General features: G+C 34.1%; 2 protein-coding genes across 2 annotated transcripts; both read right to left on the bottom strand.

Annotated features, from left to right (window-relative positions):
- Window positions 1–7379, bottom strand: LOC130804023 (calcium-dependent protein kinase 24-like). Its single transcript, XM_057668314.1, has 8 exons — window positions 5376–7379; window positions 4428–4571; window positions 3807–3959; window positions 2828–2943; window positions 2576–2743; window positions 1603–1827; window positions 1007–1114; window positions 1–371 (listed from the first exon to the last, which is right to left on the bottom strand). The coding sequence occupies exons 1-8, from the start codon at window positions 6301–6303 to the stop codon at window positions 369–371; spliced, it is 1845 nt and encodes a 614-aa protein (XP_057524297.1). The 5' UTR covers window positions 6304–7379; the 3' UTR covers window positions 1–368.
- Window positions 7380–7530: 151 nt separating this feature from the next.
- Window positions 7531–12364, bottom strand: LOC130804024 (fra a 1-associated protein). Its single transcript, XM_057668316.1, has 2 exons — window positions 11997–12364; window positions 7531–8308 (listed from the first exon to the last, which is right to left on the bottom strand). Exons 1-2 carry the CDS (start codon window positions 12224–12226, stop codon window positions 7939–7941), a joined length of 600 nt encoding a protein of 199 aa, XP_057524299.1. The 5' UTR covers window positions 12227–12364; the 3' UTR covers window positions 7531–7938.
- Window positions 12365–13986: the final 1622 nt, after the last annotated feature.

Raw genomic sequence — 13986 nt, 5'->3', positions numbered from 1 at the left:
GTCGATGTACCAACTTTTTTTATATATTATATTATGATATACATTCGAACCTGTTTAAATGTTAAAAAATAGTTTCTTGCAATTTCGCTTTACGCATCTATCTTCATACAATCGCATCCAAAATTTAAAAACTATGCCTTTCAGCAACACTTGACTTTGATAAATAAAGCATTTTGCCATGATTATTGTGCTTGAATGTAACAAATGCTTCTCCTATCTGGAAGACTCTAGTCCCTTCTGCATTGGCTTCTTTATGTATGCAAATGAACCTCATGCATCATCATGTCCACCATGAAAGTAGAAGGGGAATCAATAAAGAATGGCTTCGTTGTATACCGCCCATACTTCTATTTCATTTCTATCAGTTTTCACTGCAAATAAAGCAACATTAAGCTACGTTTCAAATAAAAGTACATACGAACTGAAGATGTTATGTATCATTCTTGATATTTTATGGCCCGTTTTCTCGATTTTCGTTTTATTGGATGCTTGGATAATATATTTTTAAAAAATTTTTTGAGAAGAAAAAAATTCATTTTAAACACAGATTCAAACTCTAGACTAGCCAGACCCTAAGGGTTTGAGTTTGGGCCTGACATTTTTAAACTCTATAGATATGATTCCGGGTATAGATTCAATAAAAAAATCTAGATCTAGGTTTAGATGGACTCAACCCAGATTAGACTCATGCCAATAGATTTTTTGAAAAATAAAAGAATATCATAATAGTACAAGCATAATCATAAATCTTGTCAATTGGTTTTTCTAACTAAATGATAATTAAATATAATTAGTTTTTCTAACTAAATGATAATTAAATATTCGATAATCATACCATTTCCACCATTAAATACCAACAACCAAACAGATTATAAATTCGTCAAATCAAATAAAAGAAAACTAATACCATTTGCATATTTACATAAAATCGAAAATAATTTTAAAGAAATTTCGCCAAACCAAACACCCTCTTAATAAACCTACGAACATAAAGTTAACAACAAACCTGACGTGCTTCTTTGACTGCAACATTTAAAGGTTTCTGTCTTCTACCCAAATCAACGTTTCCTCTTTGCATCATTGCAACGAACTCATTATAATCTATGCGACCATCCTGCACATTTTAACATCCATAATTCCATATGACTAAATTCAGAGGCGAATGTAGAATAAAATCAAATTATGTGGATAATAAAGAAAATGTGCTTAAAGAGGTTTGAACTCAAGTCAATGCATTCACACAATAAATCTTCAACCAACTTAACCAACACATAAATTTATATTTCTAAGTATATGATTTTATATATAAGTAGAATGATATCAGTTAACATCGTTGAATGACATTGGATCCGCCCCTATGCTAATAGTACGGACAATAAGGGAATAACAACAACATTTCATTACCCTAGTGTCATTACTCGACTCCTACATAAGTGAAGTTTGAGGGTCAAATATACGCAACTTTATAGTTGTTAATGATAACAAAGAGGTTGTTTCCGATTGATCTAATTGCCAGTAATACCAGAAAAGTATAAATCTTTGACCCATCGAAAAAAAGGGACAATTGGATAAGAAAACAAACAAAAAAAGCCAAGAAAATACTTGATCTTGGTCAGCTTCATGAATAATCTCTTCAACATGATTTTCTTCAATGCCAAATTCTCGACAAGCTTGCTGTAATTCATCTTTAGTAATGTAACCGCTTCCATCTTTGTCAAAGTAGGAAAATGCAGCACATAAATGATCTTCCTTATCAACTCTGTGGAGGTGCAGCATTGCTGCGATGAACTCTCCGTAGTCAATTGTCCCACTATTATCAACATCTGCCTGTTATTTCAATCAATATATTATTATTAGTCGCGCACATTATAAAATTTCGACTCGAGTAACTTATTTAATATTGTGTTTGAAAATAACTGATTCATTTTAAATTATAGATTTTTAATTTTGAAATTATAAAGGAATAATTAGATAATCACAAAGTTTAGAAAATTATTTTCAAAAATTTACCTATTTTTTTAAATGATGGTGAAATTGACTTAACTTCAAACGTGAATTTCATTGATTTACCAAACATTCAATTTAAGTCGATTCTAGATTTACAAATAAAATCATTGTTCTCAGAAATAGTACGCTGGACTTATTGTAAATGTCAGCATATTATGGGAAAAAACATGAGTTGCACACACTTAATAAGCCAAGGATATATGTCATCCCCAAAATCATATGGCAATGGTAACAAGGGCTCCAATAACTTATAAAGTGTGCACACCATTTTCAATTTGTCAACGTGGAATAAACAATCCCAATAGTAGCTTTAGTGATAGTCATAAGTTAGTGAATTGGAAAGTAAATAAAAAAGATGTTCGGTAAAGTAGTCTACTGAGTAATTTTAGCTTATTTTATCATAAATAGAGGTTCGGATGGTCAAACCATCCAATAGTAGCGTTTGATAAATTAGCAATTTGAAACAACTTATTGTTTCGAATAAGTTGTTTCTAGCAGCGAATTCAAAATTAGCCTGCCAAATCAATTACTCCGATCACTTATCAACTACCAGTTGTCTAGAACTTACAGATTGCATTAGATAATGAATTTCAGACTCTTCAAGGTTAGCACCAAATCTTTTAAGTCCATTTTTGAGTTCTTCAAAAGTAATATTTCCACTGTTATCAGTGTCTATCATTTTAAACATCTCTTTAAGTCCAGCAATTTCTTCTTCTGAAAGCCTCTCAGCAATAACCTGCATTTCAAAATTCCCATTAAAACCCATGATCTTCAAGCTTTTTCTCCTTGTTTAGCAATTGTGGGGACAGGGGATACTTACTCTAAGTGCCATTTTCTTAAGTTTGTTCATAGCACAGAACTGAGTCAATCGACTTATCACTGAATGATCAAGAGGCTTATCAGGAGCCAAACCGTCAGCCATAATCCAGGGATGGCCTGAAAAAATAAGAATTAGAAGAATTCTAAACACTAATTCAAGGGGATGTTCGACAAAATAGCTTATTGGATAATTTTAACTTATTTTTTATGTGATTAGAGGGTTGAGTGGTTAAACCAAATGCTAATGTTTGGTAAATTAACTGGTTGAAACAACTTATTGTTATGAATAAGCTGTTTTTGAACAAGCTGCTTATAACAGTAATCAACCATTGTAATCAGTAATCAGTAATCAGCTACCGGCTATGAGTCAATCTCCAAACACCCACAATAATTCAATATACAATCACAATACATTACATTTACTGCAAGGTCATTTTATGGGTCCCACCTTATGGGGCTTAGGGCGTTTGATGTATGCGGTCTTAAACTCGTTAGTGATAACAAAGAGGTTGTTTTAAATTGATACTTGGTATCAAATATCATTTGTAATTTCACGTGAATTTGAAGTGCACATGATTTGATGAGCCATTTTAATGTAGCAGTAGTACATATAATTATATAGTATAATGCAGACACTAATTGCTTTACGAAGTCGTTCCACGTATACTCTGCTGAACTATATTCCATTCTATTATCTCTATGTCATTTAGTGACTCACATATATGTCAACATTACATCCGGAGAATCATGAGTGAGCCTAATGTTTGAGGGTTTTCCTTTTCACCGTTGTGATATAGGCTTGATTATCACTACTTACAAAAAGGATTGATTCTCTCTCCCTTTGCTCGGGGAATTCTTTATCCTACCTCAAATAAAAAGCATTGGCATTCAAACAAGTCTACAAATGTACAATGTATTAGAATTGGGAATAGAACATAAAAAAAATACAAAAAATAAAAAAATAAAAAAATGGCACTTACATAGAACTTCATGTGCAGTTAATCTTTTCTTTGGGTCTCTGACAAGCATTCTGCGAACCAAATCTTTTGCTCCTTCTGATATATTGGGCCATGGATCAGATATGAAGTCCAGGTCACCACGTAGAACCTCCTCAAATATTTCTTCCTCCGTTTCTGCATTAAAAGAAATAGCATTTATGTGTAAATTCTTCTGATCGAAGCATCTATGTAACATAACAAATAATCAAGGTTTATAAAATTGAAATTAAAGTGCCAAATATTCATAGTGGAGGAGCTCGGGCGAGCGAGCTAGTGGTGACCTCGTCCGAACAAGCAAGGAAGCATGGCGATCAAAAAGTGATAAGGGGTGTCACATGATTCGTTAATATTCATGCAAAATTATGAATGGGAACAAGCGAATTTTTATCGATTTTAGGCTTTTTTTTTATTTTAAGCGAATCGCAAATTCATAATCAAGCTGGCAAATTATGTTACATAGGCGACAAGCAATGTAAGGGCTGGTTCGACTTGCAAACACCATTGTAATTGTTGAGTTTTTCTTTACTAAATGAATACATTTGCATAACAAAGATGTTTATAGAAAAACATACAAAAGAATGTTATGGTCTTACGGTCTAATACCTGCCCAAAATGGAGGGACTCCACTTAGAAGTATATAGAGGATGACTCCAGCACTCCAAACATCAGCCTCAGGACCGTAACGCCTGCGTAATACCTCAGGTGCTACATAATATGGACTACCAACCACATCATCAAATATATCCCCTGTAATTAACAATTAGTCAGAATTTAATGTACCTTTTTGACAAGTAGAAAACAGACAGGATAGTTAAGCAACTAAGTAAAGCTTGTGAAGTGTGCACAATGTAGAAAAATCCTAAAAGCTACATCATCTGCTTTGTGAAGTGTCCTAAGAAATGAACATAACCATAGGTGTAAATTTATTAGTATATACTATATGTACAATAGATAGACTATTCTAATGTAGATATGTTTCGAAAAAAAATTAGCTTTCATTGTTCTCTTCCAATGACTACAGGCGACCTCCACGTGATAAGAGTATTGATTTGCCTTCTTTCCTATCCTCCTAGACCCTGCCTTGGGCGGGACTCATTGGGATGATGATGATGACAAGCTTAGGTCTTGTATTCTCAAATTCCCTAAGCAAATGTACTAAAGCCTATACTATAGGACATTTTGCAAGCTATATATGCACATCCTTGTTTCGCTCTTTCAAGCGAAGCATTATCCTACATGTAAATTGTCTATGTAGTTATCCGCATAGGATTAGCTTTTGGGTGTATTTGGTGAATGATTTTTTTGCTTGGTTTCTTAGTTGGCTTTTGATTTTTGGTTTTTTGATTGGTCAAACAGCAAAAAAATATTTGGTAAAAATCAGCTAAAAACATGTCATTCAAACCAAAACTAAAAAGCTGAAGCCAACAACTAATTTTAACCAAAAGAGTTGTCTTATCAATCAGCTAGCTAGTCAAACTAACCAACAGCTCTAGCAAAAGGCCATTTGCAAACAGTTTAAACATTAATTACTTAGAGATGTGAGGAGTATACCTGGCTTAAAAAATATAGATAATCCAAAGTCAATAGTTTTAAGAGGTGATTCCTCCTCCTCATTAACAAAAAGAAAGTTCTCGGGTTTAAGATCTCGATGCATGACTCCTAAAGAATGGCAAGCTTCAACTACACTAACTATGATCCTGGCTAGATTAGCTGCTTTCCTCTCAGTGTAATGACCTCTCTTGACAATTCTATCGAAAAGCTCACCTCCAGCACAAAGTTCCATGATAACATGAACAGCCACACCATCTTCATAAGCATCCTTAATATTGATCACATTAGGATGACCCTTTAAGTGATGCATAATCTGAATTTCCCTTCTCACATCTTCTACATCTTCCTTGTTTATAAGCTTCCTTTTCGCAATCGATTTGCAAGCGTATTCTTTTCCAGTTGCTTTTTCCTTACAAAGGAAGGTAGTTCCGAACTGCCCATGTCCAAGTTTTTTCCCTAAACTGTAAAATTCCTTCAAATTTCCTGTCTTTCGTCTCAAAACCGAGTGCACTTGCAGCCCTGCACTTGACACCCTCCTTTCGTGCACAGGCTGCTGCTGTTTCTTGCTCGTTTCCTCGTCTCCTACATTAACATTATAGCTACGACTCCTTTGACTTGTTAATCTGCTCAATGGTCTCCCTAACCGGCTTTCCTGCCTTCCTAATCGACTTTCCTGCCTTCCTAACCGGCTTTCCTGCCTTCCTAATCGACTTTCTTGCCTCCCTAACCGGCTTTCCTGCCTACTTAATCGGCTATCTTGTCTTCCTAATTTACTACCAATCTTCACTATTTCAGGTGGCTTAACCTGAACATCTGATGGATTATCTTGAATTTTATTACCACCCTTTGAACTATCTCTAGTGATCTTTTCATGTGGCTTGCACCAATACCAAACCTTTGAAAGTTTCGAAATACAATTACCTCCCATCTCATACTATAAACTAAATTACCCAATTCCTTTTCCCTCCGTATCACTCAAAACCTATGAACCAGTGTAAGATACTTCGCCAGCTAATTCAATTTTTTGAATTCGTAATTCACTCAAAATGACACAAAAATAGCCCAAAACCGACCAGATGGGCGAATCATGTCAAACTGCTACAAACGTTTCTCTAATAGCACCTTATAGACCATGAACAACATCAATTTGTCTTTTGATCCCAAATTGGGTTCTGGGTTTTTCATTTAAGAAGCCAAATCTTAATATTCTTGCCAAACCTCAAAAGAAATTATCTGTTTTTTGTACATTAATGCATACCCATAAACGAATTCAATAAAAGGGGGATGACATTGACCAAAACAAAAAGAAATAAGAACCCAGAAATTCAAACTAATAATCTGAAACAATAATATGAAAATAAATATTTGAGCATACAGTATGAAATACAGAATCCTGAAAGACAAACAATGATGATTGATGGATGATCAATTTTATGGGAATCAAAGATGAAATCTTTTGGAGAATCTAGATTGGGAAATCAAACAGTTTTTGAAAAGAGAGAAGGTCGGAGAGAGGAGAGGAAGAGACAGGGGAGAAAATGCAGAGAATTACAGGTTTTTCTGTTAGGAAACTTTTTAATTCCAAACGACGTGGAGTCCGCTACAGGATCATAATCTTATTGGCAACTATTAAAATTTCAACGACCGAGATTGTGGATTTTGAAGATCAACGGTGGTTATATATTGTTGTATGATGAAGTCAAAGGTAGGATGTCATTAGGCTTCTTTTGGTTTTGATTTTGATTTACAAGACTTTGCAGTTGACTTGGCGATGGGTCGTTCCATGTCAGTCGTGTGTCGTGTTGTGCTAGCTATGAGTCATGCCGGTTCATGCAAGAACGGGATGTTTCGTGTTGTCATACTTGACATCGGTCTAATCGTGCCTCCAAAAATTTATGCTCATGGCCTAGCACGATCTGCTGACTAGTCGTGTAATCACATCATTTTGTTAGGCCTACAAAAAATCACACGACTCATTAAATCATTTAATATTGATTAAGTTAACTCGAAGAGTGGTGACTCATTATCAACTATTTAGCTTAGGACAAAATGTGTTAAAGTTGATAACGAAATTTAGGATGCCAAGCATTTGATGGAAATGTCTTATAATGTATTCTTTCAATTACCTAAAAACCCTAAAATCAATGAAAGGTTGACAAATAAGCTTATATTATTATTATTATGAAATACACCCATATTATTAGCCTCAAGCTGAAATTCTGAATCATGATGTGAATGTAGGTCTGGCATTATCTTGATACATCCATATAACCATATTGTCTTGGAAGGAGCATAAGCTTTGACCCAGTTACATTCTGTGTGATACTGGTGAGGGAAATATCTTGATACAGCAATCTTAGATTAAGTGCTGCAAATACAGTATATAAATTCCAAGCAACTATAGCAATATAACAAAATGGTGAAAAAAAAGAGACTTTACAAAAATCCAGCCAAGATTCTTAAGGTTGATAGTTTGAAACTAACACTTTGTTACAATGAATTGCATATATTTCATTCGCTTATCATTTCAAACTGGAATGCCCACGATTCAAACTCGATCAAATTAGACATCCCTAGCTAGTCCAGAAATATCAACATCCCCAGACTCAGAGTTATGCTGTGTTGTATTTGATTTCTTCGAAAGACGGTCTTCCAAGGGTATTTCCCGCCTTCTTGATGATGATGAGGACCCCTCAAATGAGGAAGGATTATTCAGAAATCCAGAAAACTCATTTCTAATCTCTTCGGCAGCTTCAAAGAAACGGTTTATACCACCAAACACACCACGCTCAATTGCCTCAATGTCACTGCGGAGTCCAGGGAGTTCAAAGGGTCGCATAAATTCAGAGGACAAAGGAGATGAAGCTTTCTTAACCTCATCAGTCACATCTTCTTCCGTGTATTCTTTATTAGATTGCACAATCTCAGTAGGCCTGTCACAGTAAGTTGAAATAAATATGCAAATTATAAAGCAACGTCAAATGTTTACTACTGAGCCATGAAAGAAACCATTTGATCTCCCAAAATCTTCCCCCATATTCAATCTTTCTCCCTTTCTGGTAAACATGTTAAGATTTAAAAGAGGATATTTAAGACACATGCAGAAGCCCAAGAAATAAAGGAACATAGCTAAAACAGCATCAAAATAGAATATCAAGTCATCAACTCCAGCAGAAAATCAAATCTTCACTCGTGAAAAATGGTGCCCCGGGCATTATAAATCTTGTCAATGAGTTAACTAGGTTATCCAATATCAGGTCTAACCTGCAGCCCTTAGAACTTGAAGCATATTAAAACACAAAGTTTTAAAATGTCAAAAAGTAAATGAAGCTTCAGGGAGCCAACAAATTCCAACTTATGTCTTTTAGCTACTGGGTACACAGCCTAGTGACTAAATCACGAAGTGACGGACAAGTTTCCATGTTACATATTATATAAATTTTAAAAAGCCACTATTCCTCAAATACAGTGTAGAGCGGCGGAAGCCGAATAGTAGAAGTAAAACGTTTCTCACAGTTCACCAACAATAAAACAATCAAAAGCTAAAGTCTCTTCAGTTCTCACTAAATCAGCATTCTTGAAAATGGAGAAATTGAAGCTGGAAATAGTTGAGATACCAACACCAAATACAAAAGTTGCTGCTTCGAAGAACTTATCTAGACAGAAATATGTAACCAAAACACACATATTAAACAAAGGTAAGAGATCCAAATCAATTGATTTTCTTTGTACTTTTTGTCCAAGTTGTGTTTTACTTTTAGGAGAAATATGATGCTGCCCTTTAACACACACAACTGAGGGAGAGAAAAGGAGGGTATTGATATTGTGATTCAATTGTGATCGATGATCATAGCAATAAAAAAAAAACTTCTTACCCTACCAACTTGATCTTGTTGTCCAACAACAAACATCTGTGAATCATTTCATGAAGACTAAGTCCAATTACTCCAACCAAGTAACCCAAAATCTCAATCGAGCTCTTGGTCAATGTCAATTATTTGCTAATCTTCTCACGAATCTAAAAAGTGAATAATGGTGAGTTTTGGAATATTTGGCCCCTTTTGAGCGAAATCGTGAACTCAAAAAGCGAATTAGCTGACAAATTACGCTAGACTACTTAGAATATATATTGCAAGAAAATTTTCAGAACGTAGGAACTGAGTGTGTCAGCTGAGTTCTCACTTCTATTTTATTTTGGCTGTGAACCAAGACAATGAAAACCCTAAACAACCACATGTTCCTTGCAAAAAATTTGACCGCAAAGAAAGCTACTAAAAGCAAAAGCAGAAAGTCAAGATCCCAGCAGTTCTCTCTTTCTAAGAACTGACAAGGTGTTTTGGTCATAAAATGATGTTCTTAACAAAGTTTCGAAAAGATTCCCAAAATAGTAATACCAAAAAGTCTGACGAAGAAAGATGAGTTGCATACAAGGATGGATCAGCCAAAAAATAGACTCAACTGTTGTTGTGGGTAGTTTTTTATACCATTAAGACACTGTTCAAATTTTTTATACCTATTTAGCAAAAAGATGCCAAGTTTTACACTAAACAGGCTCATTATAGAAAAACATTATCTATTGAGAAGCCATCTTCAAGCCATGTAACATTTCGCGAAGTCATTAAATTAGCACCTTAAGTCCCCAGCCTTAAGTATCTGAAAATCCACCCTCGATGTCTGTCATGTGTACTACACCAAGACTGCGTTTCTTAGCCAAAAGTAGTGGTAACATCTATTTGAAGCATGAACTAATTACAATAGAAAGTATTGGAAACCATAAAAGGCTTTTATAGCTTCACAAGGAAATCGCCCAAGAAACATCATCTCCTAACTACATTGAGCTAATTAAAGGTATCCACAACATAGAAAGATATCCTCCATAGTGAAAAAATGTGTATTCCATCATGGCAAAGGTCTAGAAACAACTTTTGCGGTCAATACGGATGATATTGCGGTTATTGCGGACGCTATTTTGCTCAAGTTAAGCTCCAAAACCTTGAAAATATAATTGCAATACAGTGATGCAGTCTTGTTTTTACACAATGATTTACTCTATTCCTTTGGGTTTTGGAGCACTCCCAGAGATTACACTATGCATTCCGTTGGAAAAACCACTAACGTATTCGCAAATCCATACAAGAGAATGCAATCCCAAAGGCAAAATATAGACTTAATGACAACATAAAATGAAACATCTCTATCTTTACTCTTGTCCACCACAATGAATGATTGGGAAGGAAAATGGTAATCAACATGCAAATGAATCCCTCATGCTTCAATATGATCTTCAAGTGTCCTCACATCTGAACAAATATGACATAATCTATATCTATAATCTATTACTACTTTGTCCCAATCAATTGCTCCAATTTTCCTCTTTTAGTTGTTTCACTTATTTCATTACATTTTAATCTTTGTCTATGATCCCACATTTCTCCTAATCTCATCTACATTCTTTTCTAATACCATCCACAAGCTCAATCTCTCTCTTCGTCTTATCCACGCATTTCATACATCCTCTTATTTTACCTATTCTCCCACTTGAATCAACCCAAAAATTAAATTTTATTGCATACTCCATTGTAGCAAAATCAATCTGGCATTGGAGCATTTCACCACTAAGAAAACTCATTATAGTTGTTGACTTGTTGGCGACTTACATTTTAATTTGACCTCAAGGGCTTCAGATACTTAGCCTATTTGAAACAATCACCTACATGTGGCATGTTCTAATGCACACAACAAAAAAATAAAGGAAGGGATATAAAGAGTTACTACTCCGATATTCAACACAAGTTAGCAAAGACACTAAGTATTCAATAGCTACCATTAATCAAATAAACATAGATATGTGTTTGAGAAACAAATTGCAACTATAAGTATAAGGTGAGAGCACGAGGAGCTCAATCACAAACACATGATGAAAACATATATCTTCGTAATTTACTTGTCCGTTAGACTCAAATATGCACAAATAACAAACCTCTTGGTGTTTGTGACTCGAACAAGTGGCTAGACATGGGAGAAGATGAGTTGGCCAAGGCGTTTTCCAGTGGCAAAACACCGATATGTGTTAACAAGTCGGCACAGATGGTGAAATCAGGTGTTGATTCTAGTAGTTAAAGCCGACTAGACTGCCTTGGTGGAAACGGCACCACCGAGTCGGTAGTGAGTCAGCAGCCGTGGTTTGGTGCGCCAAAGTCGCAGGGAAGGCAGTTTCTTGTTTTACTTCAGCGGTTCTCTTCATTATTTTGTGTCGCACGTTTTGTAGGGTGTGGGTAAATTAAACCTAATTGGTTTTTTATGAGCTTTAAACCCCTCATTGTAGGCATTAGGGTTTTTTAACACAAGTTCACAAAGAGAGAAACACAGGATACAAAGAAAACAGCCATTAAAGTTTTCTTTAAGGTTCATCTTGATGTAGCTATCTCATTCATAGTGACCACGTAAATTTGTCGGTGTGATTTTTTGATGTTTTTTTGAATCTCTATTATCTTACTAATCAATTGGAATACAAACAAACCACTCACAATCTTGTAAATCGAAATTCAAAAGGTGTAAAGCAAATAATTCAGTAATTGAAAGCAGAATAAACAAATTAAAGTAAGAGAAAGAAAAACTGACTTGCCGACGCAATCCCTGAGAATCTGCTCCGTTTTCTCGCACCTCCTGATGAATTTACCAGGCTCGACCTCCTCAGTATTGCATTTAGACTGCACAATCCTCCTCGTCGAACATCGATCGCTTGAATGGGGACTAGGGTTAGCATTAGACCTTTGGAATTTCGCAACATCAAAAGAATTAGATTCGATGGGTTGTTCGTAATCGTCATCGTCCCTCCAAATCCAACCCATTTTTGCAGAGTCGTAGTTTGCTACAAGACTGGTGAATAGCGCTTTAATCTTTCCTTTTCCAGTTTCTTGGCACACAATCCAGAAGTTGCGTTTCTGTGTTTGCACTTTTTATCCCCTCTGGGCTCTGTGTCGTGAGAGACCGTATCTCCGATACATACATAGTTAAATAGTGCAATTAATATAAAATAAAGAGAAAATAAAAATACGAAGCTTTCTATTGTAAAGCCGTCTCTTACAGAAATAGTTCATGCCTAAATAGTAACATTTGGTTTGTATATATATGGGATACCGGTCAAAACTCAATAGATTGCAGGTCAAATCACTTTTGCTTCCAACTAGATTAATTTTAAATCCGATTAATTTTCTCTTCGAGTCAGTTTTAGGTGGAGCCCTTATAAGTTTGGATCGGATTTCGATCGACCTATGGCTAAGATATATATATATATATATATATATATATATATATATATATATATATATATATATATATATATATATATATATATATATATATATATATATATATATATATATATATATATATATATATATATATATATATATATATATATTATCATTAATTTTTATTCAAAAAGTACATACTTGCAATTTTCTTATTTTCTAAGAGAATATTTATTTTAAAAAATTCAATTAATATATTTATTTTGAGGCTAGAATCACGAAATATTGAATCAAAATATAGAAGTCATCTAAAAATATAGTGAGTCTCCAATTAATAATGACGTGAAACTAAAAATAATGACGCGTAACTAAAAATAATGACATGAAACTGAAAATATGTCGGAATAGCCAATTCGAGTTCCATTAGAATTTGACCTGGTTTATCTGGTATTTTCGGGTTGGGTCATTTTCAGGTTACAAGTCAAAATTTGAGAATTGACCCACTAATTTTCATTCGATTTTCGAGTTAATTTTGGGTCGGATTAAATTTTGACAGGTCTAGATAATGAGTACACTAGTTGACTATATTAATACGACATCCACTACTTTTGCCTTCTTTTGCCTAAGATTTTTGTAGGGAAATGTAGTAATTTTGTTAGTACAGTGGAGTATTACTAGCAAGAAATGACGATCATTTGATATCTACTGTGATTGTTAGCATAAAAAGTAAACTCGTTTTTCTGGTTGTAAAAGCGGTCGCTGAAGTCCGCTATTGCTACGACTATTTTTTCATTACTTTAGTTTTGTATTATTTTAGTTATCTTTATTTCATTAAGTTCTTAGGGTTAATTTAATGTTTAAGAAGGAAATTAGATTAAGGCTCCTTTAAGCATAAAAGGGGATTAAAACCTCTCCTCCTTTTTTTCTTGTTCCTCCTTTAGTTCTTCTTTTTGGTACTCCATTAAACATTGTTTAATTCTTAGAAGCTTTCTTTTGCATTTTATCTCTTGTTATTTTAATTTCTTGTCATTAATTTACATAAGTTGTAATAGTTTAATCTTTTATTGTCAAACTTTAATTATTTTCTTAGTAATTGTCTTTTAATAAAAGTAATATTGTTCTTCATATTACTTTCTTAAATCTTTAATCGTGTCTCTCATAGTTTAATTATTGTTTTTCCTTGAAAATTTCATTATTATCATCTTTTATCATGCTTAGCATTTTAGGATTTTTGCTTATTGTTTTTTATCATGAATAGTGAGTAAATCCTCTTTTTAGAGTTAGGGTTTTAACCTATAATTCAAGTATGATTTTACTATTAATAGTGTCTATAAAATACGATTAAAGTCATTAAATTG

The sequence above is a fragment of the Amaranthus tricolor genome, chromosome 17 (genome assembly GCF_026212465.1).
Source record: "Amaranthus tricolor cultivar Red isolate AtriRed21 chromosome 17, ASM2621246v1, whole genome shotgun sequence".
In the NCBI taxonomy this organism is placed as follows: Eukaryota; Viridiplantae; Streptophyta; class Magnoliopsida; order Caryophyllales; family Amaranthaceae; genus Amaranthus; species Amaranthus tricolor.
This window is presented reverse-complemented; position numbering and strand designations above follow the sequence as displayed.

Coding starts and splice junctions, on each gene's coding strand:
- LOC130804023 (XM_057668314.1), bottom strand. CDS start 6,303: ATGGGAGGTAATTGTATTTCGAAACTTTCAAAGGTTTGGTATTGGTGC. Junction 3,960..4,427: donor AGTCCCTCCATTTTGGGCAG/GTATTAGACCGT, acceptor CTTTTAATGCAG/AAACGGAGGAAGAAATATTT. Junction 2,744..2,827: donor TTAAGAAAATGGCACTTAGA/GTAAGTATCCCC, acceptor TTTGAAATGCAG/GTTATTGCTGAGAGGCTTTC.
- LOC130804024 (XM_057668316.1), bottom strand. CDS start 12,226: ATGGGTTGGATTTGGAGGGACGATGACGATTACGAACAACCCATCGAA. Junction 8,309..11,996: donor CTCAGGGATTGCGTCGGCAA/GTCAGTTTTTCT, acceptor TTACTGTGACAG/GCCTACTGAGATTGTGCAAT.